The sequence below is a fragment of the Carcharodon carcharias genome, chromosome 12 (genome assembly GCF_017639515.1).
Source record: "Carcharodon carcharias isolate sCarCar2 chromosome 12, sCarCar2.pri, whole genome shotgun sequence".
Classification (NCBI taxonomy): Eukaryota; Metazoa; Chordata; class Chondrichthyes; order Lamniformes; family Lamnidae; genus Carcharodon; species Carcharodon carcharias.
The window spans coordinates 144,642,660-144,667,405 of record NC_054478.1 but is presented as its reverse complement, the minus strand read 5'-3'; the positions used below and the strand labels follow the sequence as shown (position 1 = coordinate 144,667,405).

Sequence of the window (24,746 nt, the reverse complement as noted above, 5' to 3'; positions counted from 1 at the left end):
AGTACATTAATTATTTTAATCAATGCCTTTTCTATAGACGTGTGCTGTTTTGGTTTTGTTAATTGCCTTCTCTAGGTATGTATAAACCTGCGTATTATTTTTAATATATTATGAGTCATATTTTTGGTTTTGAATCGAATCTAACTGAATATTCCAGTCACTAATTTTGAAAGGACTGTTACATATTAAAGGCGATAACAAAAACATCTTGTGTGGAGTACAGAGGAACTCACACGTGATTATCAACAAATAAGGTGATGCCAAAGAAACCGCTGAGGCAACGCATATGTTATGTGTGTTTATGTAAACATAATAAAACCAAATGTTCAAAGGAAAATTAATGAGTAAAGTGAAAATTGAGCCAGAGTGGTTCACTCAGGTTCAAAAGGAGATGTTAAAACACTGACCATTACTAGTCGACCATCTCCCCATCAGGCCTGTCCTGTGCGCGGCCAGTTGAAACGTATGAGCTGGGCTTACAAACAGCCGGCTTTTTTTTGTTACAAACCGTAGAGAACAAGACATTTACAGGTAAAACCTACATGTTTCGGAGGACAGTAACAAGCCTACAGGACGGAGGAGATTAGGAGGCTGTGAAAACAGCTCAGCATAGCATCAAGATAAAAGCAAAAAACTGCGGATGCTGGAAATCCAAAACAAAAACAAAAATACCTGGAAAAACTCAGCAGGTCTGGCAGCATCTGCAGAGAGGAGCACAATTAACATTTCGAGTCTGCATGACTCTTCAACAGAACTATGGAAAAATAGAAAAGGGGTGAAATATAAGCTGGTTTGGGGGGGGGGTGGTGGGACAAGAAGAGCTGGATAGAAGACCATTGATAGGTGGAGATAACCAAAAGATGTCACAGACAAAAGGACAAAGAGGTGTTGAAGGTGGTGATATTATCTAAATGAATGTGCTAATTAAGAGTAGAAAGCAGGACGAGCAAGGTACAGATAGATAAAAACAAAGAAACTGTGGATGCTGGAAATCCAAAACAAAAACAGAATTACCTGGAAAAACTCAGCAGGTCTGGCAGCATCGGCGGAGAAGAAAAGAGTTGACGTTTCGAGTCCTCATGACCCTTCAACAGAACTAGATGAATCCAAGGAGAGGGGTGAAATATAAGCTGGTTTAAGGTTGGGGGGGGCGGGGTGGGGTTGGGTGGGAGGAGAGAAGTGGAGGGGGGTGGTGTGGTTGTAGGGACAAGCAAGCAGTGATAGGAGCAGATCATCAAAAGATGTCACAGACAAAAGAACAAAAGAACACAAAGGTGTTGAAGTTGGTGATATTATCTAAACGAATGTGCTAATTAAGAATGGATGGTAGGGCACTCAAGGTATAGCTCTAGTGGGGGTGGGGGGAGCTTAAAAAGATTTAAAAATAATGGAAATAGATGGGAAAAGAAAAATCTATATAAATTATTGGAAAAAACAAAAGGAAGGGGGAAGAAACAGAAAGGGGGTGGGGATGGAGGAGGGAGTTCAAGACCTAAATTTGTTGAATTCAATATTCAGTCCGGAAGACTGTAAAGTGCCTAGTCGGAAGATGAGGTGCTGTTCCTCCAGTTTGCGTTGGGCTTCACTGGAACAATGCAGCAAGCCAAGGACAGACATGTGGGCAAGAGAGCAGGGTGGACTGTTAAAATGGCAAGCGACAGGGAGGTCTGGGTCATTCTTGCGGACAGACCGCAGGTGTTCTGCAAACCGGTCGCCCAGTTTATGTTTATCTCCAATGTAGAGGAGACCGCATTGGGAGCAACGAATACAGCAGACTAAGTTGGGGGAAATGCAAGCGAAATGCTGCTTCACTTGAAAGGAGTGTTTGGGCCCTTGGACGGTGAGGAGAGAAGAAGTGAAGGGGCAGGTGTTACATCTTCTGCGTGGGCATGGGGAGGTGCCATAGGTGGGGGTTGAGGAGTAGGGGGTGATGGAGGAGTGGACCACGGTATCCCGGAGGGAACAATCCCTACGGAATGCCAACAGGGGTGGGTGAAGGAAAGATGTGTTTGGTGGTGGCATCATGCTGGAGTTGGCGGAAATGGCGGAGGATGATCCTTTGAATGCGGAGGCTGGTGGGGTGATAAGTGAGGACAAGGGGGACCCTATCATGTTTCTGGGAGAGAGAAGAAGGCGTGAGGGCGGATGCGCGGGAGATGGGCCGGACACGGTTGAGGGCCCTGTCAACGACCGTGGGTGGAAAACCTCAGTTAAGGAAGGAGGACATGTCAGAGGAACTATTTTTGAAGGTAGCATCATCGGAACAGATGCGACGGAGGCGAAGGAACTGATAGAATGGGATGGAGTCCTTAGAGGAAGCAGGGTGTGAGTAGCTGTAGTCGAGGTAGCTGTGGGAGTCGGTAGGCTTGTAATGGATATTGGTGGACAGTCTATCACCAGAGATTGAGACAGAGAGGTCAAGGAAGGGAAGGGAAGTGTCAGAGATGAACCACATGAAAATGATGGAGGGGTGGCGATTGGAAGCAAAGTTAATAAATTTTTCCAAGTCGCGACGAGAGCATGAAGCAGCTCCGAAGTAATCATCGATGTACCGGAGAAACAGTTGTGGAAGGGGGCCGGAGTAGGACTGGAACAAGGAATGTTCCACATACCCCATAAAGAGACAGGCATAGCTGCGGCCATTGCGGGTACCCATAGCCACACCTTTTATTTGGAGGAAGTGAGAGGAGTTGAAGGTGAAATTGTTCAGTGTGAGAACAGATAGCCCTAGTGGGGGTGGGGTGGGGTGAAGGAATCAAAGAAGGCTAAAAGGTAGAGATAAAACAATGGATGGAAATACATTTAAAAAAAAAACTCCTCTCACTTCCTCCAAATAAAAGGTGTGGCTATGGGTACCTGCTTGGGCCCCAGCTATGCCTGTCTCTTTATGGGGTACATGGAACATTCCTTGTTCCAATCCTACACTGGCCCCCTCACACAACTCTTTCTCCGGTACATCGATGATTACTTGGGTGCTGATTCATGCTCTCGTCTGGACCTGGAGAAATTTATTAATTTTGCTTCCAATTTCCACCCTTCCATCATTTTCACATGGTTCATCTCTGACACTTCCCTTTCCTTCCTTGACCTCTCTGTCTCAATTTCTGGTGATAGACTGTCCACCAATATCCATTACAAGCCTACTGACTCCCACAGCTACCTCAACTACAGCTCCTCACACCCCACCTCCTGTAAGGACTCCATCCCATTCTCTCAGTTCCTTCGCCTCCGTCTCATCTGTTCTGATGATGCCACTTTCAAAATCAGTTCCTGTGACATGTCCTCCTTCGTCCTTAACCGAGGTTTTCCACCCACGGTGGTTGACAGGACCATCAACCATGTCCGGCCCATCTACCGCGCATCCGCCCTCACACCTTCTCCTCCCTCCCAGAAACATGATAGGGTCTCCCTTGTCCTCACTTATCACCCCACCCGCCTTCGCATTCAAAGGATCATCCTCCGCCATTTCCTCCAACTCCAGCATGATGCCACCACCAAACACATCTTCCCTTCACCCCCCCCCACCCCCCCCACCACCCCCTACCCAGCAGCATTCCGTAGGGATCGTTCCCTCCGTGACACCCTGGTCCACTCCTCCATCACCCCCTACACCTCAACCCCCTCCCACGGCATCTTCTCATGCAACCGCAGAAGATGCAACGCCTGCCCCTTTACTTCCCCTCTCCTCACCGTCCAAAGGCCCAAACACTCCTTTCAAGTGAAGCAGCATTTCACTTGCACTTCCCTCAACTTAGTCTACTGCATACGTTGCTCGCAATGCGGTTTCCTCTACATTGGAGAGACCAAACGCAGACTGGGTGACCACTTTGCAGAACACCTCCAGTCTGTCCGCAAGCATGACCCAGACCTTCCTGTCGCTTGCCATTTCAACACTCCACCCTGCTCTCATGCCCACATGTCCGTCCTTGGCTTGCTGCATTGTTCCAGTGAAGCTCAATGCAAACTGGAGGAACAGCACCTCATCTTCCGAATAGGCACTTTACAGCCTTCCGGACTGAATATTGAGTTCTACAATTTTAGATCATGAACTCTCTCCTCTGTCCCCAACCCCTCCTTTTTGTTTTTTCTAATAATTTATATAGATTTTTTCCCACCTATTTCCATTATTTTTAAATGTATTTCCATCCATTGTTTTATCTCTACCTTTTAGCCTTTTTTGATTCCTTCACCCCCACCCCACCCCCACTAGGGCTATCTGTACCTTGCTCGCCCTGCTTTCTACCCTTAATTAGCACATTCCTTTAGATAATATCACCACCTCTTTGTCCTTTTGTCTGTGACATCTTTTGGTTATCTCCACCTATCACTGGCCCTCTATCCAGCTCTTCTTGTCCCACCCTCCCCCCTTAAACCAGCTTATATTTCACCCCTTTTCTATTTTTCCTTAGTTCTGTTGAAGAGTCATGTGGACTCGAAACGTTAATTGTGCTCCTCTCCGCAGATGCTGCCAAACCTGCTGAGTTTTTCCAGGTATTTTTATTTTCGTTCAGCATAGCATCAACTTGGTGAGATAATAAAACAACGCTGTTATGAGTGCGTGCAGCTCAAGCGTGCGAATTAGTGAAGCCAGAGTTCTCGCAGGAGTCAGGAGTTCTTTTGCTTTAACGGTAGCCCATAAAGGTGCAAATTTGAGTATTTTGGACCTTCTGGAGGCAACAGGTAGTATTAATTGCTCGACGAAAGGACCTGATGAAAGGTCATGGCATCCTGAAACGTTAACTCCATTTCTCTCTCCATAGGTGCTGCCTGATCTGCAGAGTATTTCCAGCTATTTTTGTTTTTGTTTCAGATTTCCAGCATTCGCAGTATTTTGCTTTAGTATTAATTGCTTGCTATTTAATGTAATACTTTAAAATAGTGCAATTGCAAGTACAATACAGTTATTCGGGGATGTGTGTTAAAGTTTGTTGCTTATATTAAAAAAATCACTGTATCCTGCAGAGGTCAGTGTTACAAAAACAAAATTCTGTAGATGCTGGAAATGTGAAATAAAAATGGAAAATGATGGAAATACTCAGCAGGTCAGGCAACATCTGTGGAGAGAAACAGAGTTAACGTTTCAGGTTGTGATGAAGGGCCAAAATTCACCCACGCCGCCTTTCTGTTAGCAAACTAAATGATTTGGCACTCAGTGCTTTATTTGTATATTGGTTGATCATGATCCGATTCTTCTCGTGAAAGTATGTGCTGCTTGGCATTTTCATATTTTAAGTAGTGCATAGAAGCTATTTTCTTAAAGTAGATTACTAAATAAAATGCACGGGCAACTTTGAATCACTACCTGGGAACACACAGAGCAACCTTTTGCATCATAGAAGACATATGATTCTCTTGCAATTTCTGGTAATAATTTAAACTCCTTGGATACTGACGGGCGGAAGGAAAAAAAGCCTTATATTAAAAGCCTTTGTGACAACAGACTTTTAAGACAGCCCCTAGTTCATTTCCATGTACCATAGTAACAGCAGAAACAAATACAACATCCACACAACACAAGCAATTTATAACTTCAATTGTTCATTACTTCAAATCACTACCTGAATTGTTGCACTTCAAGTGCATTAACAAATATTTACAACCTGGTAATAAGTTAGCTAGGCAACTACATTAAAATGACTTTGATTTTCTGTTCTACAGTGAGCATCAACAATGCTGTGCATTCTTAATGAGTTCAACTTATCCTGTACATAGCTGGGGCAGATCATCATGAGCTCACTGCAGTCAATGCCTCAAAAATATGAGGAGCTCCACCTTCTGGAGCTTAGGAAAAAAGAAAATGTCCTTCAGTTTGATTTTACCCCGAATAAAAATACCAAAATATTATCAAGCAAATATGATTTCAATGCAGAAGCACAGCTCAACTCGTCTTGCAATTCCATTGTTTACAAAAATATATATTTGTCTGTTTTACAATTCATTAATTTGGCTACCAATCATCCCTGATAACTAAAATAAAAGCAAAATCCTGTGGATGCTGGAGGTCTGAAATAAACACAGAAAATGCTGGAAAGACTCAGCAGGTCAGGCAGCATCTGTGGAGAAACAGAGTTAACACTTCGAGTAGTATATGACTCCTCTACAGAACCCTAAACAGTCATATTCAATTAATATAAAATAATATAATCATATAAACAATACACAGGAAAGTGGAATTGAGACCACAACCAGATCAGCCATGATCTTACTGAATGATGGAGCAGGACTCGAAGGGCCGAATGGCCTACTCCTGTCCCTATGAATGGACTTTTCTTAAAAGTGCCTTCAGTGAATGCTACTTTTAAATAAGTTGACTAGACCATGTGATGAAGAATGGTCACGATAGAAGTCCAGCCTGCTTTCATTCACCTTAGAGGAAAGTTTTCAATGTGTCTTTTTTTTTAAAAAGGTAGGTATCTAAAAAAATTAGTTAACTCACCAGGATAGCATTACACCTTACAGATTTTCTCAGTCCCAAAGAACCCCACTTCTAATCAAATTCTCACTCTTTAAGGCTTGTACTATGGAGTATAGTTTGTCAGACATTACTCATAGCCCTCTCCCACATAACTTCAAAGCATTAAATCATACCAGGCAAGCGCTATCCTGCAAATAACAAGCAGAGAGGAGAGGTGGCTGTTTAAATGGATGGACATAAAACAGAAAAAACATTTTATATTTTTATCATATCTTTAACATAGAAAAACATCTGTGGCGTAATCAGACATAAGCAGACATCAAGCCAGAAGGTGAGATATTAGCAGAGCTCAACAAATGATTAGTCAAAGAAGTGAGTTTTAAGCAAGATTGTAAATTAAGAGGTCTTAAGACTTAGGTAGGGAATGCCAGTGTGTAGAGCTTACACAGCTAAAGGCAAAGCTGTCAATAGTTGGGCAAGGTAGGGGTAGATGGGTTGCATATATAGGGAGGGGCAAAAAGAAATTTTAAAAATGAGGATTTGAATTTTAAATTGTCAGCATAGAAAGATCACAACCCAATGTAGGTTGCAAGGACAGGGGTGATGGGTGAACAAAGCTTGCTGCAGGGCAGGATACTAGCAGCTTTAGATCAGCTGAAACTTTCAAAATGTTGGGGATGGAAAGCCAGAGGAGCATTCAAATAGTTGAGTCTGGAGGTAAGAAGGCATGCAAAAGACTTTCAGGCAACAGATAGGTTGTGGCAGGAGAGGAGGAGGGCAATGTTACAGAAGAGAAAATAGGCAATCTTGTAATGGACACAGTAAGGGATTGGAAGTTCAGCTAAGCATCAAAAAGGCCAGTGAACAGGTTCAAACAGAAAGAGGCAGGGGAGAATCAGAGGTATGGTTACAGGGCATGTGGCAGGGATCACTGTCAATGGTTTTGGTCTTCCTAATGTTTAAGTGAAGGAAATTGCAGCTTAGGTTGGACAAGCAATCCAACGCCATAGCTGCCAATGGATTGCATGAGGCAAATGGTGGAGGGGTCAAATGTCCTCAGTTTACACTCAAGAATATGTTCTCAGATGATGTCACCAAGGGGCAGCATGTAGTTGAGGAAGAGGTGGTCAAGAATAGATCCGCGCAGACTCCACAGATACAGGGGTGGGCAGAAAAGCCTTTGGTGAAGATGTTCCAGCTAGGATTGGACAGCTAAGAGTGGAGAACCAAGCAAGAGTTCTTTTACCAAGCTGCCTTTAGAAGTGACTACCGTGACCATACTTCAAAAAGTACTTAATTGCCCATAAAGTATTTTGCGATGTCCTGAGGTTGTGGTGGGTGCTATAAATCTTTCTTTGATTTCAGTATACAAGGGAATTCCTACGGATCATTCCAGACATCAACTGTTCACCCAGAGTACGCTATGTCAGTCTACCTAAGGAATAAGATCACATTTCAGATCATAGGAGGTACAGGCTTGCCTATTAGAGCTTATGTGTTGGGCAAGCCCAATTGTTACACAGTATGTTTAAAAAAAGCCAAAATTGACAAAGAATTAGTCACAGCCTGTATAATAAATCAGAGTGCTATGAAATGAAAATGTTTCTCTGATTCCAATTGTGATGAGGAGTGTATTAAAAGCAAGAGATTCCAATTTCTTAACCTGAACAAAAAACCTGGATATGTCCATCACTTCACAATGCCATAACTGCTAACATTTACTATGATCAGTACCTGGATCACATCAACCATTACAGATTGCTATTTTAGATCAAGTACCAGGAGAATCTAAAAGATATATTAATTTGTGCAATATCTGATTCTAGTGCATAAGTAATATATCTAGCTTTGACTTTCAGACTTCGCTTAGGAAGAGGCTGTGGAATCTTTGAATCCAAACAGGATCACAAAACATTCAGGGGTAATCATGGATGAGTTGGGTCTCACTGTTGTACTGTAGGCAACTGTCAATTTTCACACACCAAGCTCCCATAACAGCAATATAATAGAAAACCAGCTTTAAAATTATCTGTTTTGATCATGTTGATTGAGGGGTAAACGTTGGCCAAGGCACCAGAAGAACTTCCTGCTCTTCTAGGAGAACTACCATGGGATACTTTTCATCCGCATGATCTCAGTTTAATGTTTCATCCAAAGAGCAGTTTTCCCAATAGTGAAGAACTCCTTCATTGCTGCATTGAAATGTCCACCTGGATTATGTGCTCCCGTCCTTGGAGGTAACTTTAACTTTTATCAACGGGTTAAAAAGGGGCAATCATGCATGGGTAGGCAGTTTTCCATCTCACTGGATTTTAAGTCAGAAGCAAGAATGTTACCAGAGGCAAGCTGTCACATGGAGTAGTACAGGCCAAATGTATGGAAGTCTTGTGGTGGTATGGTTCCTTTCCCTCTGTGTTAGTTGTAGATATCACAGTGGGTAGTTTTAGTCAGTAGATACAGTTGATACTAACAACTGAGAATCATTGCAATTCTGTTGAATCATGATCGATGTTACTATTGTCACAGCTAAATAGTTTGAATTATGGGACGAGGCCCTCAAAATACCAGTAGGGACGGTATTTTTTCTGATTTAGTGGCCCTAGTGTTAACCTTGATTTATTATCCAGGAATCAATGAAACCTAGCAGGGAAGAGTGGAGCGTGCTTTGTTTCTTTGAAAGCTTATTTAATGGTTCATCTCTTGTCACAGCACACAGAGTTAAAGTTAAAATTGCAGTTGGCTACATGGAAGACATGACAGTCTGTCTGATGTCCATAAGAACATAAGAGATAGGAGCAGCAGTAGGCCATTCGGCCTTTCAAGCCTGCTCCACCAGTCAATAAGATCATGGCTGATCTGATTGTTGCCTCAAATCCACTTTCCTGTCTGTCCCTCAATCCCTTGTCGATCAATAATCTGTCTAACTCAGCTTTGAATATATTTAATGACCCAGCCTCCACTGCTCGCTGGGAAGAGAACTCCAAGGACTAACAACCCTCAGAGAAGAAAGTCGTCCTCATCGCCATCTTAAATGGGAGACCCCTTATTTTTAAATCAGTGCCCCCTAGTTCTAGATTCCCCACGAGGGGAAACATTCTCTCAACATCTACACTGTCAATCCCCCTCAGAATCTTACATGTTGCAATAAGATCATAAGTTGAGAGGTGCCTTTGTATATTGCTGCTTTCAGATTTGGATGGGAACCTGTTTAATAGGACATTGAAAATATTTGTTACAGACCAATGAATGAAGCTCTGTGTTAAACGTCAAACTGAGAGTGGTTAACCACATAATATAGTTATTAAGAGTTATAATACATGAGCACTTGGTGTGCAGAGTACTATATGGGAATAATTCAACCTCTAGTCAACTTCCATCAAATATGAAACTGTTAAGCTCCAACAACTTATATGGAACATTTAAAATAATAAAATGTCCCAAGGTGCTTTAAAGCAAAACTTGACAAAGGAGATATCAAGCTAGATGACCAAAAACATGGTCAAAGAGATAGATTTTAAGGAAGAAAGTGGGGTAAAAAGGTGAATACGTAGAGAGGGAATTCCAGAGTTTAGGGCCTTGTAAGCTGAAGGCACAGCCACCAATGATAGAGCAATTAAGATCAGGAATGCTCAAGAGGCCAGAATTAGAGGAGCACGGAGATCTCAGAGGGTTTTTTCAATTAATTCACGGGATGTGGGTTTCGCTGGCTGGGCCAGCATTTATTATCCATCTCTAGTTGCCCTTGAGAAGGTGGTGGTGAGCCGCCTTCTTGAACTGCTGCAGTCCCTGTGGTGTAGGTACAACCACAATGCTGTTAGGAAGGGGGTTCCAGGATTTTGACCCATCAACAGTGATGGAACGGCGATATATTTCCAAGTCAGGTTGGTAAGTGACTTGGAGGGGAACTTCTAGGTGGTGGTGTTCCCATCTATCTTATGCCCTTGTCCTTCTAGATGGTAGTGGTCGTGGGTTTGGATGGTGCTGTCAAAGAGGCCTTGCTGAATTCCCACAGTGCATCTTGTAGATGGTACACACTGCTGCTACTATGCGTCATTGTGAAGGGAGTGTTTGTGGACGTGGTGCCAAGCAAGTGGGCTGCTTTATCCTGGATGGTGTTGAGCTTCTTGAGTGTTGTGGGAGCCGTACTCATCTAAGCAAGTGGAGAGTATTCCATCAAACTCCTGACTTGTGCCTTGTAGATCGCAGGCAGGCTTTGGGGAGTCAGGGGTTCGCATGATTCCAAGCCTCTCATCTCTGACGATATTTATATGGTTGGTCCAGTTCAGTTTCTGGTCAATGGTAACCCCCTCCCCCCACCCCCACCCCCACCCCCTCCCGCCCCACTCCCTCCCCCCCTTGCTCCACCCCCTCCCCCTTGCTCCACCCCTTGCCCCACCCCCACCCCCCCCTTGCCCCCCCGCCCCCTCCCCCCTTGCCCCACCCTCACCCCCTCCCCCCTTGCCCCACCCTCACCCCCTCCCCCCTTGCCCCACCCTCACCCCCTCCCCCCTTGCCCCACCCTCACCCCTACCCCCCTTGCCCCACCCTCACCCCCTCCCTCCCCCTTGCCCCACCCTCACCCCCTCCCTCCCCCTTGCCCCACCCTCACCCCCTCCCTCCCCCTTGCCCCACCCCTTGCCCCACCCCCTCCACCCACCCCCCTTGCCCCACTCCCTCCCCCCTTGCCCCACCCACTCCATGCTTTGCCCCACCCCTCCCCACCTCACCCCACACCCTCCCCCAGCCCCCACCCCTCCCCCTGCCCCTCCCCCTTGCCCCTCTCTCCCACCCTGCCTAGCCCCACCCCCTCGCCCCTCCCCTCGCCCCTCTCTCCCACCCTGCCTAGCCCCACCCCTCGCCCCTCCCCTCGCCCCTTGCCCACTCCCCCTCGCCCCTTGACCCTCCCCATCCTCCTTGCCCCTCCCCCTCCCCCTCCTGATGCCTGTGTAGTGAATAATATACCGGGAGGGGGCGGGAGTGAGCCCCTAGCAACCAGCCGGGCCTTGCGTCGGTCACTGGTCCCCGCTCTCCCCTCCCCCAGCCTCACCTCGGTGAAGATGTCGTGCAGGTAGCGGAAAGGCGGTTTGCTCAGCAGCTTCTCGGTCAGCGGCGGCTTCTTGATCACCCTCCCCAGCGTCTCCTGGGTCCGCTTGACGAACGGGCCACTCATGGCTCTGCCCCTGCCTCTGCCTGCTTGTCTCCCTGATCTACCTCATCCGGCAATGCAAGTTCGGCGAGCGGCGGATAAGCCGATCGCTTCGTGGTGCCTCCCCGCCCCCCCCCCCCCTCTCCGCTGCTGCTGCTGCTGCTGCTGCTGCTCTGCGCCAACCGCCGCCGCGCGCCTGCGTCACCGCGCGAGCCGGCCGCGGCGTGACGCGCTCCCCTAGCAACCGCGCCACGCCCCACGCGCCCGCCCGGCAACCACGCTCCGACCTGGCAACCGCGCCGCGCTCCTGCCTGGCAACGGCGCCACGCGCCCGCCCGCCCGCCTGGCAACCGCCGCGGCAGTTGGGAGAGACCGTGGCCCCAGCGATAACGTCACTGGGGGCTGCCAGCCCAGGCCGCTGATCCTCTGGGTCCACGGGTTCGAATCCCCATCGGGGCAGCCGGTGGATTTTCAAATCAAATCAAATCTGGAATTGAAAGCTCCCCTTGTTATTGAAATTTAAAAAAAAAACAACCCCCCCCCCCCCCCCAGTCCACCAATCTATAGATAAAAGCAAAAGCAACTGCTGGAAATCTGAAACAAAAACAGAAAATGCTGCCCCGAAAGAAACCTCAGCCGGTCCCTCCGCAGCAGTCTGCGGAGAGAGAAAAACCGGGTAGGCGTTCGGAGTCCGTACGGCCCTTCCTCAAAACGCGCACGCGCGCACAGAGCTCCTGTTTCTGCCAGCGTTTTCTGCCCTGCTTCGCCGATCTGCCAAGCTTGCCCGGTCCGGCCTACGCGCGTGACTCCAGCCCCACCGAAATCGCCTCGTCAAGCCACTCAGCTCAAGGGCAGTTAGGAACGGGCAACAGACCCTAGCTGCGTCAGCGATGCCCGCGGCCCATTGAGGGACAAGTACAAAACGGCGCAGTTCCCCTGACCCGTTTGGCCAGCCCCACCTGCTGCCTCTTCCCAATTTCACTCATTACCCCTTCCCCTTCCCCTCTTCCCCTTCCCCTTCCTCCTCCCCCACCAAGTTCCACAGTCTCACTGGTCTGTTGTGCTACCGCTTCATCTGTGGAGAGAAGGGCAGGGTTAACGTTCCGCGTCCGTATGGCTCTTCGTCAGGGCTTTCATCAGCCGAGCTTAGGCGCTGGCCAACTTTGGTCTTAAAAGCTTTGTGATGCCAAAACTATGAGGGGAATCGAGGGATGGTATCCTGGAAAATAAGCTTTCCCTCGCGCCGGTTGAAGAGTGGGAAAGCAGTGTTTCCCAGGCTCAGTCTTGCAACCTGGGAAAGCGTTGGAATTTTACAGATTGAGAATTATTGGTAGGAAGAAAACACTTAGTTCACATTGAGGAACCAATTGAGGCAGCTTTGGTAATGCAGAGATAGAAGTTCAAGGGTTAAAGCGTTAAGAGTGGAGCAAATAATAATCAGAGGCGAAGGATGTTGTTTAAACTTGCTAAGGCTTTGAATAATTGAACAAAACAACATAAGAGATATGGAGCCAAGGCGGGTGAATGGAAGTGGAGGACACAGATCAGCCATAAATTAATCAAACGACAGAACCGGCTTGAGGGGCTGAATGCTCTATCCTTTAAAATATGTTCCTATCTATATTCAGCAACATTATTCAAAGATTTAACATGTACACTGACAACACCCAGCACTACCTCATCACCATCTTCTCGAACCCTTCCACTGACTCTGTTGTAAGGCAGATTGTCCTGCATCCAGTTTTGAATGAAGCACAATTTTCCCCAATTAAATATCTCTCAACACAAACTCCATTCCTAGTCACCAATTCTATCCCCCTCCCCGGCCACTGTCTCAGGTTCAACAAAACTGTCCACAACCTTGCTGTCCATGAGCCGAGCTTCTAACTCCATACTCACTCAGTCATGAAGTGTTTACTCCCACTTCCGTGACATTACCTGTTTATATCATTGCCCTAGCTTATTTGCTGCCAAGACGTTCACCCATACTTTTGTGACCTCCAGACTTGACCATTCTAATGCTCTCCTGGCCAGCCTAGCTTCGGTCACCCTCTATAAGCCCGAGCTCATCTAAAACTTTGTTACCGAAACCCTACCCCACACCCAGTTCCCTTGTGCCCGCAGACCTGCTTTGGCTCCTGGTTCAGCAATGCCTTAATTCTAAAATTCTCGTCCTTGTGTTCAAGTTGCTCCATGGCCATGCCAACCGATATCTCTGTAACCTCCTCCAATACTACAACCAAGATACCTGCATTCCTCTAACTTTGCCTCTTGCGCATCACTCAATCCATTTACCCTGCAATTGGTGGCCATGCCTTCAGCCACCTAAGTTCTAAGCTCTCCAATTCCCTCCCTAAATCTTCTGCCCCCACTTCTCTCTTTGTATCTCTTCTAAAAGTTTCCTTAAAACATTCCTTTTTTTAAAATTTATTATTTCATGGAATGTGGGTGTTGCTGGCTGGGCCAGCATTAATTGCCCATCCCTAATTGCCCTTGAGAAAGTGGTGGTGAGCTGCCTTCTTGAACCGCTGCAGTCCCTGTGGTGTAGGTACACCCACAGTGCTGTTAGGGAGGGAGTTCCAGGATTTTGACCCAGTGACAGTGAAGGACCTAGCAACTCTTCTTGGTCATCTTTGCTAATATTCATTGAATTAGTGTCAATTTTTATGCTCTTGTAAAGTGTATTTAGATATTTTCCTGTTAAAGTTTCTATATAAATACAAGTCATCATTATTCATTTACTGTTTAATAAACATTTTTGGTAATTAAAGCCTAATATAAGGTCAAGTGTGAGGGTTACACTTCTGAAGATCCTTTGGAGTCACAATATAGAAACATTAGGTGAAGTAAGTGAAAAGATTAGTTCTCTGTTCTGTGTCCAGTTTTGATTCCATCATAGAAGAAGGCTATAGTATTGAATCCCAGTTTAAAACAACTTGACTAGGTTCTATTTATGCAGACAAATTGGTGTAACTGGATAGGTTAGGAAGGACCAGGATTCAGACTGGTGTGTTATGTAAAGACAGGTATAGGTAGCATATTCCTTAAAATGTACCTTGTGATCTCAGATGGTTCTTCTTTTCCAAGAGAATAACAGACCTCTGGAACCTCTGGCTTGTGCAATAAACTCTGATTCACTACCTCCAAGAGAGAGCTGGACCTGCTTCTGGCTAGGCCAGAGATCATGTCCTACAAGAGCTTGAAACATAAGCCATGTGTGGGCTCTTCTCTGATTTTTTGCCTCTCTCAAGAGACAACATGCCTTCAGGTCAGTAAGAAGTGTCTGAATCGTGATGCAGAAAGCATCACAACTGTACGCGGCGGGTTAGATGGACTAGTTGCTTTTATCCTGTTCTCCATTTTTGTATGCTTGTATTTAATCCCAGGTGCACTACAATATTCTACCAAACAAGGAAAGTGGGAACCCTCATGAGGACTTAGGGGGTGAGGGGTCACCAATGTGCCAAGAGCATCAGAAGAAAAATGGTTCAAAACAAATTAATACCTACTCCTCCCAATCTTTTTTATGACTGGCAGCAAGACTGGACATCCATAGACAGTTCCATGACCTGCTGTTTGTAAGTTGGTCACCTAACCATACCTGTGTACCAATGGTCAATGACGAAAACCTGCCGGGAAACATTCTTTTTCAGGTTAATTAAAATTAACAAGATATTATTTTACCAAACATCACAACAAGGTAAAACATAAAATCTTCACTTTTTTTAATGCTGCAGTAAATACAGCATTATTTTGTTATAAATTGAAAAATGCAGCTGGTATCACCAATTAGAACCCACTGCAAAATATACAATTAAATGAAATGTGTGTAATTAAATGGCTGCATTTGTTTAGAAAATGCAGAATTCATCATTTAATTTTACATTTGCAGTGCTTCCTAGGTAGTGATAGCAGCTGCCTTGTTTAATTTATGTTTCACTCAGCAAAAATTCATATTAAAAACAGGGATACTGGAAGAACAGTATTTAAGTTTCAAGTAAGATTCTGTATAAAAGTCCTGAATTTAAATATCTTTATTTAGGTTTTTTTTTCAGTAACATTAAACACGGTTATTCTAAAATAATATGCAAATTAGTTTAATCTTAAATTGTACATATTTCTTGGCCCTTGTTATGATATTTCACATCACAGCCAGATGGGCAATAAAGATAAAGAGGTGTTCTCCATATTACATGTAGAGATTTATTTACATTGCTGTAATATATAAGGAGAACTTCCGTTTTATCTACCTGCAGTGAATAAGAAAAATACTAATCACCTATTTTACAAGATGCAATCAAAAATATTGTCTCAGGAGAGCCTAACAAACATCTTCTCAAATCATACACGTGCACATTTTCCCCAGTTCTTTAAGCCAGCACTATCATAACTCTGCTGGTGATTTTTAAGCGATGACATTGACACTGCAGTTTCACATCCACTGAAATTAGGTTGACTTTACATTTGATCAGCAAACCTTCAAAGATTGCAGAGCACAAAAAAATCATGTTTTAATGTATGGCAATTGTTAGGATCCTGTTAGGGACAGTTAACGTATAAAGAAGAAATCGGAACACCCAGTAATTAACAGACAGAACTACGCCGCAAGTTTTCACATATTTAAACAAAAACAAACTTTACTGTTTAAACAAAGCAAGTGCCACTATCTTAACACCATCATTTATAAAAACTTATGCTATAAACTCAGTTCTACTTGTTAGACGCCTCACCCCCACCCTGCACCCAAGAGTTCCCTTATCTCAAGAAATCTTGAAGGTTCATTCACTTCTATAGGGACAACCCAAAGGTATGCCACAGCCCTCCAAAAGTCACTTTGATTTCTCTTCAGTGTTCCAGCTATTCTCCGAAGAAAAATTCTACGGGGATCCTTCCATTGCTTTTTGGTTACACGAGCCTCCACCTTTTCTTTACAGACCTCAAGGCTGTGGATGCCTCAGCTCCTTGCTCAGGTTGTTGGCAGATACACAGCTACCTCCCCACTGCTTTCCAAGCTAATTCTGCTGACTGCATTCTGTCACAACGCTCTGTGAGGGCCACTGTTCATTTCTTCACCGGCTGCAAGCTAGAGCATATCTTCCAGCTGCTTTTTCCTCACAGAATCCAAACTGATTTTGAGCCCCATGCAGTGAATGATAATGTAAGTATTTTCTTTGCTTAAATGCAGGCCTGACTAACATTCATTTCCTTTGGGTCTCCCCACTCAGTGAGTAGCAGCCTACACAAGACCAAATCTGCAACTTACTCTGTTTGTTCCCAAAATGAAGTGCTTGCTTCTATCAGCAAACACCCACACATAAATTAAACAAAAGAACCTTCTAACCAAGGCTCCACCTTGAATCACTATCTCTATGGCAACATGGCATGCTTTGGGATGGTTCAAACAGAAATACAAACAAATTATTTTACCTTCAATACAACTCTTTGATTCTGTAAACCATAAGAATAATTTACATTGCTAGTGGAGTTTGCTATCCCTCTCCCAGAATTGCTGGCCCTGTTAAGGAAATCCTTTGTTTGCAATTTGGTTTTACTTTCTTTTGATCTGGGAACTACATAAATAATTTAAATATTTTATTGAAGTAGGTGTAGACCTTCACCCAGGACGTCTTGCGGGGCAGTGGGTAGCATCCCTGCCTCTGAGCCAGGAATTCCAGATTCAAGTCCCACTCTAGGACTTGATGGCCAAGGAAAGTGCGATCATAACACAGCCAAACAAGTTGAGGATCAACTTGTAAATCCTTCCAACACACACCAATGGCAGGCGGTAACAGCAGGAGAGATTGCTGGTCAGCCTTGTGATGAAAACAAATTGGAGCCCCCACCATCACTGTCAGCACCTGGCTACAACATGCATATAAAAATGTATATTGTGTCACAACTGACTGGGGATAGTGTGCTGTAATATCAAACCCCACAATGTTCCATGAACTGTGACAAATGTGAAAAGTTTGACCGAATCACCAGATTGCCCCAATTCTATCTAACTGTTTAATTTAGGTTAACAGAATACTGGCACCAGGTTTGTAAACTTGATAAGCAAATAACCATTTCTTGAACAAATTGTCTTTAACTAGTGCCAAAAGAAAGAAATATGAACTGCTAAATTCTAACTTAATAACTTAAACTCTACCCCTTCTTAAACCCCTATACACAAACACACACATAGGACACACAAAACATGGATTTAAGGGTGAGATAGAACAGTTCAATAACACCAATCTGGAGTACAGGATTAGATGGGTTGATTTTGATTGACACTTTCCAAATTCCTTGCAGTTTGTTGTTGATGACACGAGGTGGCCTCCCAGCACTTTCAGTCTGTGGTTCGCTGGTTGAAAAACTTGCTTTCCAATGTCTCTTCTGGTGGTTTTTCCCCTTTCCCTTTTGACAGGGGTTTTCAGAGAAAGCAGGTTACAGAGATGTGTGGGATAGCCAGCTAGCTTTTAAGGCAGAATTGCTGGAATCTTATAAACACAGGAGTGAGAGGTTTTAGGTCTTCCCTCTTTGCAGGCTAGGAGCTGTTCTGTCAGCACTGTTACCACACAAAACCCTGGTTACCTGGTCAGGAGCCAATTAAAATGCTGTCGTCAGGCAATTCCCCTTAGTCCAGAACCCCTTTCCGGCACCATCCTGTTCTCTTATGGCACCCTAGGTTCCAGGATAGCAACATTGTAGATATTCCTCATCCTGCTCCAGTAAATATATCTTTCAACTGTAGCCATGGTAGTTTTTTTTTAAAAGCCACAGTCCAATTTTAAAGCTACAGTCCAAGAAAAATAAAAAAAAACAGGTTATTTACAATTGCAACAGCAACTCTGTCTCCTTGGGGAAAGGGGTAACAGTTGGTTGGTGTGGATCAGTTTGGTGCCAACAACATGGGGTGTGATCCCCATTCCAGCTGGAGTGGATTTGGGACCTGCCTCCTTGTCCTACCCATATGTGGATGTCATGGTGCTGTGGGTTGGACCTGCCTTTGGGCGGAGAACTCAAGAACAAATATACATTCTGGCTTTATTACAAGCCCAGAGATGTTTATATTCATTGTTTATAAATTTTACACCTCTACATTTGATCTTTTAAGATAAACATAGGCTAGCTTTTAACTAATTAACTCCGAGCTCATTTGAATTACATTACTTCAGGGTCGCTTATCAGTTTTTCACTCAGATGTTTCCATTTATTTACAGTTAAACTTTAATTCCTGAAACTAAAAGTTATAGTCTAAGACATTTGAGTTATGAACTAGGTATTCATAACACTATACATTTGTATACACTTATAAGTATAAATCTATACAAATTTATTATTATTTAGTTTAGTACCACATATTTGATTTCCTCCACCCCACCACCCCCCCCCCCCCCCCCCCCACCCCCCCTCCCCCAATAACAATAAATATGGCACAGGTCACAAAATGTAAAAACAGAAAGTGCTGGAAAAACTCAGCAGGATGGAGAGAGATTTGTGGAGAGAGAAACAGAGGTGTTGTGACCTTTCATTAGAACTGGAAAGAGTTGGTGGGGTAGAGGCAAAGGGAGTGGTAATGGGACAAGTAAAAGGAAATAAAAGATTGCCCAGAGGAGATGTGAATGTAGTTCCAAAGAAGAGTCATATTCAACTCAAAACATTAACTCTTGTTTCTCTCTCCAAAGGTGCTGCCAGACCTGCTGACTATTTCTAGCGTTATCTGTTTTTGTTTCAGATTACCAGCATCCACAGTATTTTATTTTTATATTATTGAGGTCTGAATGTAAATCTGTTAGAGAGTTCTGCTCCTGTAACGCTAGAGGGCAATAGGAAGCTTAATATTTGCAGTTTTTAATCCAGAAGCTTGCAGCAATTCTGGCAATGAAAAACTATAATCTGTGATTTTTCTTCCAGATGTTGACGGATTAACTATGTCTTTCTAACATTAACTGCAGTCATTTCATGTTTCCAGCATTTACAATCTTTCATTTCATTTTGACCACTAGATTGGAAATAGCTGCAAAGATGGGAATGTGCTCGGTGGACTGATCAATGATGTAAGGTGGCAGGAAACACCATTGAGACCTACTTATTCTGTGAATCAATTGATCAGTATCACAAGGAGTGAAAGCATTTGTTGTCACCTTGCCTGTGAAGTCACTTTGACTGCAGCAACTATGTGGAATTGAAAAAGTTCCAATGTAGTTTCTAGATGAGCTGATGCAAGCATCCTTCTTTCTGTCTGCATAGAACATTACACACATTGCGCCTGTTTCAGTTAAACAAAATAAGGGACAGCCGTTCGCTGACTCATTCCTCAGGGCAATGCCTTGACCAATCAATGCCTGGTTTAAATTTCAAACAACGCTTGGGATTTAACTGTCAGTCACCATCATGGGTGCATTCTCCATGGCAATGCCACTTGCCAACCAATCAGCACTCTCTTCAAATAAAGTATAAATTGTTTTCACCTTAGATTGGTATTCTTGCGAAGTATCCTGATGAGTGCAAGATGAAAAGCTTAGACATGTCTCTTTTTTCAGCAATAGTCAAGTTCTGTACTACCAAACGACTAAAGCTGAACTTTGTGTACAAAGTAAAGCATGCTATAGAGGGGCACTGTAAAGATTCAAAGAGTGTATTATCAATACTATTTAAGGTTTTTTTTTACAGCAGTTGAATCAAGATAAGTATTTGGGAACTTGGTATTTTTGTCCAAATATTTTGATGTATTTTTTCCTGAATGAAACTTTTATCCGTTGTGGAAGCAGAATCCTTTCAGGTTGTTATTTAAAAATTAAGTGATGTGTAAATACAAATCACAAAGAGGTTGTTTTCATTTATATGAAAGCAAAACGACGGATGCTAGAGATCTGAAATAACACCATGAGGTGTACCTTTTGGAGAAGTCACATTGGGGTTGAAAGGTTAACTGTTTCCCTCTCCACAGATGCTGCCCCAGACCTGTTGAGTTTCTCCAGCTGTTTCTGTTTTTATTATTGCAAATATCAAGATTATTGTGGCACCTCAGAATAGAACATGCTGCATTAGTTGAATTTTTAAAATATTCTTTCATGTGATGTGGGTGTCGCTGCCTGGGCCAGCATTTACTGCCCATCCCTAATTGACCTTGAGAAGGTGGTGGTGAGCTGCCTTCTTGAACCGCTGCAGTCCATGTGGTGTTAGGTACACCCACCATGCTGTTAGAGAGGAAGTTCCAGGATTTTGGCCCAGTGACATTGAAGGAATGACGAAATATTTCCAAGTCAGGATGGTGAGTGGTTTGGAGGGGTGTTCCCATGTGTCTGCCACCCTTGCCCTTCTAGATGATAGTGGTCATGGATTTGGAAGGTGAATTTACTGCACTTGCTGTAATATTCAATTTAAAATGTTTTGTAATAAGCTTTTACAAATTAGAATCACAGAATCACAGTGCAGAAGAGGCCCTTCAGCCCATCAAGTCTGCATTGACACGTGAGAAACACCTGACCTACCTACCTAATCCCATTGACCAGCACTTGGCCCATAGTCTTGAATGCTATGACGATGCCAAGTGCTCATCCAGGTACTTTTTAAAGGATGTGAGGCAACCCGCCTCCACCACCCTCCCAGGCAGCGCATTCCAGACTGTCACCACCCTCTGGGTAAAAAATTTTTTCCTCACATCCCCCTTAAACCTCCTGCCCCTTACCTTGATCTTATGTCCCCTCATGACTGACCCTTCAACTAAGGGGAACAGCTGCTCCCTATCCACCCTGTCCATGCCCCTCATAATCTTGTACACCTCAATCAGGTCGCCCCTCAGTCTTCTCTGCTCCAATGAAAATAACCCAAGTCTATCCAACCTCTCTTCATAACTTAACTGTTTCATCCCAGGCAACATCCTGGTGAATCTCCTCTGCACCTCCTCTAGTACAATCACATCCTTCCTATAATGTGGCAACCAGAACTGCACACAATACTCCAGCTGTGGCCTCACCAAGGTTCTATACAACTCCAACATGACCTCCCTACATAACATGACCTCCCTACTTTTGTAATCTATGCCTCGATTGATAAAGGCAAGTGTCCCATTTGCCTTTTTCACCACCCCACTAACATGCCCCTCCACCTTCAGAGATCTATGGACACACACGCCAAGGTCCCTTTGTTCCTTAGAACTTCCTAGTGTCATGCCGTTCATTGAATACTTCCTTGTCAAATTACTCCATTCAAAGTGTATAACCTCACACTTTTCAGGGTTAAATTCCATCTGCCACTTATCTGTCCATTTGACCATCCTGTCTATATCTTCCTGTAGCACAAGACACTCAACCTCACTGTTAACCACCCAGCCAATCTTTGTGTCATCTGCAAACTTACTAATTCTACCCCCCACATAGTCATCTATGTCATTTATATAAATGACAAATAATAGGGGACCCAGCACAGATCCCTGTGGTACGCCACCGGACAAAGGCTTCCAGTCACTAAAGCATCCTTCCGTCATTACCCTCTGTCCCCTACAACTAAGCCAATTTTGAATCCAGCTTATCAATTTACCCTGTATCCCATGTGCATTTGCCTTCTTTATAAGTCTCCCATGTGGGACCTTGTCAAAGGCTTTACTGAAATCCATATAAACTACATCAATTGCACTCCCCTCATCTACACACCAATCAAATTTGTTAGGCATGACCTCCCTCTGACAAAGCTAAGCTGACTATCCCTGATCAAACCTTACCTCTCCAAGTGGAGATAGATACTCTCCTTCAGAAATTTCTCCGATTGTTTCCCTACCAGTGACATGAGACTCACTGGCCTGTAGTTCCCTAGCTTATCTCTACAACCCTTCTTAAATAGCGGAACCACATTAGCTGTTCTCCAGTCCTCTGGCACCTCCCCCGTGGCCAGAGACGAATTAAAAATTTGGGTCAGAGCCCCTGCGATCTCCTCCCTTGCCTCCCTCAGCAGTCTGGGACACAAATCATCCGGACCTGGAGATTTGTCCACTTTTAAGCCTGCCAACACCTCCAATACCCTGTCACTCCCTATATCAATTTACTTAAGAACCTCACAGTCTCTCTCCACGAGTTTGATACCTTCATCCTCATTCTCTTGGGTGAAGACGGATGTGAAGTATTCATTCAACACTCTAGCGATGTCCTCTAGCTCCACCCATAGATTGCCCCCTTGGTCCCTTATGGGCCCTACTCTTTCCTTGGTTATCCTCTTCCCATTGATATACTTATAGAATATCTTGGGATTTTTCCTATTCTTACAGAGCGTTCTCATATCCCCTCTTTGCTCTCCTAATTGTTTTCTTAAGCTCCACCCTGCACTTTCTGTACTCCACTAATGCCTCTGCTGATTCGCTTCCCTTGTACATGCTAAAAGCCTCTTTTCCTTCTCATCGTAACCTCAATATCTCTGGTCATCCATGGTTCTCTGGGCTTGTTACTCCTTCCTATCATCTTATGAATAAATTATAGTTTTGAAAAACAATATGTTTGATCATCTTGGGTCTGCAAGAAACCAGGTCGTATGCCTATTACGTAACTGTAACAGATATGCTACTGGTGCCTGAGTAATGAACTTGCAATTGGACAACACACTCGAGCCTGAATCAAGAGGAATTATCTAGCTGCATTTAAAAGATTTCTTAACATCCAACAGCAAGAAGTCAAAGCCAGAAGAGCCAAATGTGTAGGAAATGTGCACAGGTGATCCCAGTAAGTGCATCTGCAGGTGAGGAGCTTCATTTGCAGCAACCAAAACCATTGGACCCATGAATCAAGTGGCTCCATATTCACAACAGCAGCAATCCCAGGGTTTTCCATATCTGAAAGGAAGTAGATCATTTTTTGGTGTTTTTTTTCCTTGTTGACTCCCACTCTGGGTAGCGTTCAGGAGGCTATATCCTCACTGAGTTCAATATTCAAAAAATAATTGGCATCTCAGCTCTTCCTGGTGTGCATATCTGCTCCTTTTCCCACACTATGTTTGCATCAAATTGGCCACAAATAAGGCTCAAAGAGTATTTCACCTACCATCCAAGCTGGAAAGACAAGCAGCGCCCGCCCACTCCTTTGCTCCTATTGGGCAAATGCACCTGAATGACAGCGGGATAGTCCAATAGGATCAGCAGAGGTGGGAGGAGATTATGGGCAAAACAAAAACAGAATTACCTGGAAAAACTCCGCAGGTCTGGCAGCATCGGCGGAGAAGAAAAGAGTTGACGTTTCGAGTCCTCATGACCCTTCGACAGAACTTGAGTTCGAGTCCAAGAAAGAGTTGAAATATAAGCTGGTTTAAGGTGTGTGTGTGGGGGGCGGAGAGATAGAGAGACAGAGAGGTGGAGGGGGGGTGTGGTTGTAGGGACAAACAAGCAGTGATAGAAGCAGATCATCAAAAGATGTCAACGACAATAGTACAATAGAACACATAGGTGTTAAAGTTAAAGTTGGTGATATTATCTAAACGAATGTGCTAATTAAGAATGGATGGTAGGGCACTCACGGTATAGCGCTAGTGGGGTTTTTTTTATGTAATGGAAATAGGTGGGAAAAGGAAAATCTTTATAATTTATTGGAAAAAAAAAGGAAGGGGGAAACAGAAAGGGGGTGGGGATGGGGGAGGGAGCTCACGACCTAAAGTTGTTGAATTCAATATTCAGTCCGGAAGGCTGTAAAGTCCCTAGTCGGAAGATGAGGTGTTGTTCCTCCAGTTTGCGTTGGGCTTCACTGGAACAATGCAGCAAGCCAAGGACAGACATGTGGGTAAGAGAGCAGGGTGGAGTGTTAAAATGGCAAGCGACAGAGAGGTTTGGGTCATTCTTGCGGACAGACCGCAGGTGTTCTGCAAAGCGGTCGCCCAGTTTACGTTTGGTCTCTCCAATGTAGAGGAGACCACATTGGGAGCAACGAATGCAGTAGACTAAGTTGGGGGAATGCAAGTGAAATGCTGCTTCACTTGAAAGGAGTGTTTGGGTCCTTGGACGGTGAGGAGAGAGGAAGTGAAGGGGCAGGTGTTGCATCTTTTGCGCGGGCAAGGGGTGGTGCCATAGGAGGGGGTTGAGGAGTAGGGGGTGATGGAGGAGTGGACCAGCGTGTCCCGGAGGGAGCGATCCCTACGGAATGCCGATAAGGGGGGTGAAGGGAAGATGTGTTTGGTGGTGGCATCATGCTGGAGTTGGCGGAAATGGCGGAGGATGATCCT

The 24,746-nt window shown here is 44.5% G+C and overlaps 1 protein-coding gene across 4 annotated transcripts in view; it reads right to left on the bottom strand.

Annotated features, from left to right (window-relative positions):
- Positions 1-11,733, bottom strand: part of traf3ip1 (TNF receptor-associated factor 3 interacting protein 1) — a 125,270-nt gene extending 113,537 nt beyond the window's left edge. For 3 of the 4 annotated variants that reach the window (XM_041201050.1, XM_041201051.1, XM_041201052.1), the window contains exon 1: positions 11,463-11,733. In XM_041201050.1, coding sequence (XP_041056984.1) covers positions 11,463-11,585 — 123 coding nt within the window. In that variant the 5' untranslated portion in view covers positions 11,586-11,733. The remainder of the gene's footprint in view (positions 1-11,462) is intronic. The other variant, XM_041201053.1, reaches the window with a different exon arrangement.
- Between the last annotated feature and the right edge of the window lie 13,013 nt (positions 11,734-24,746).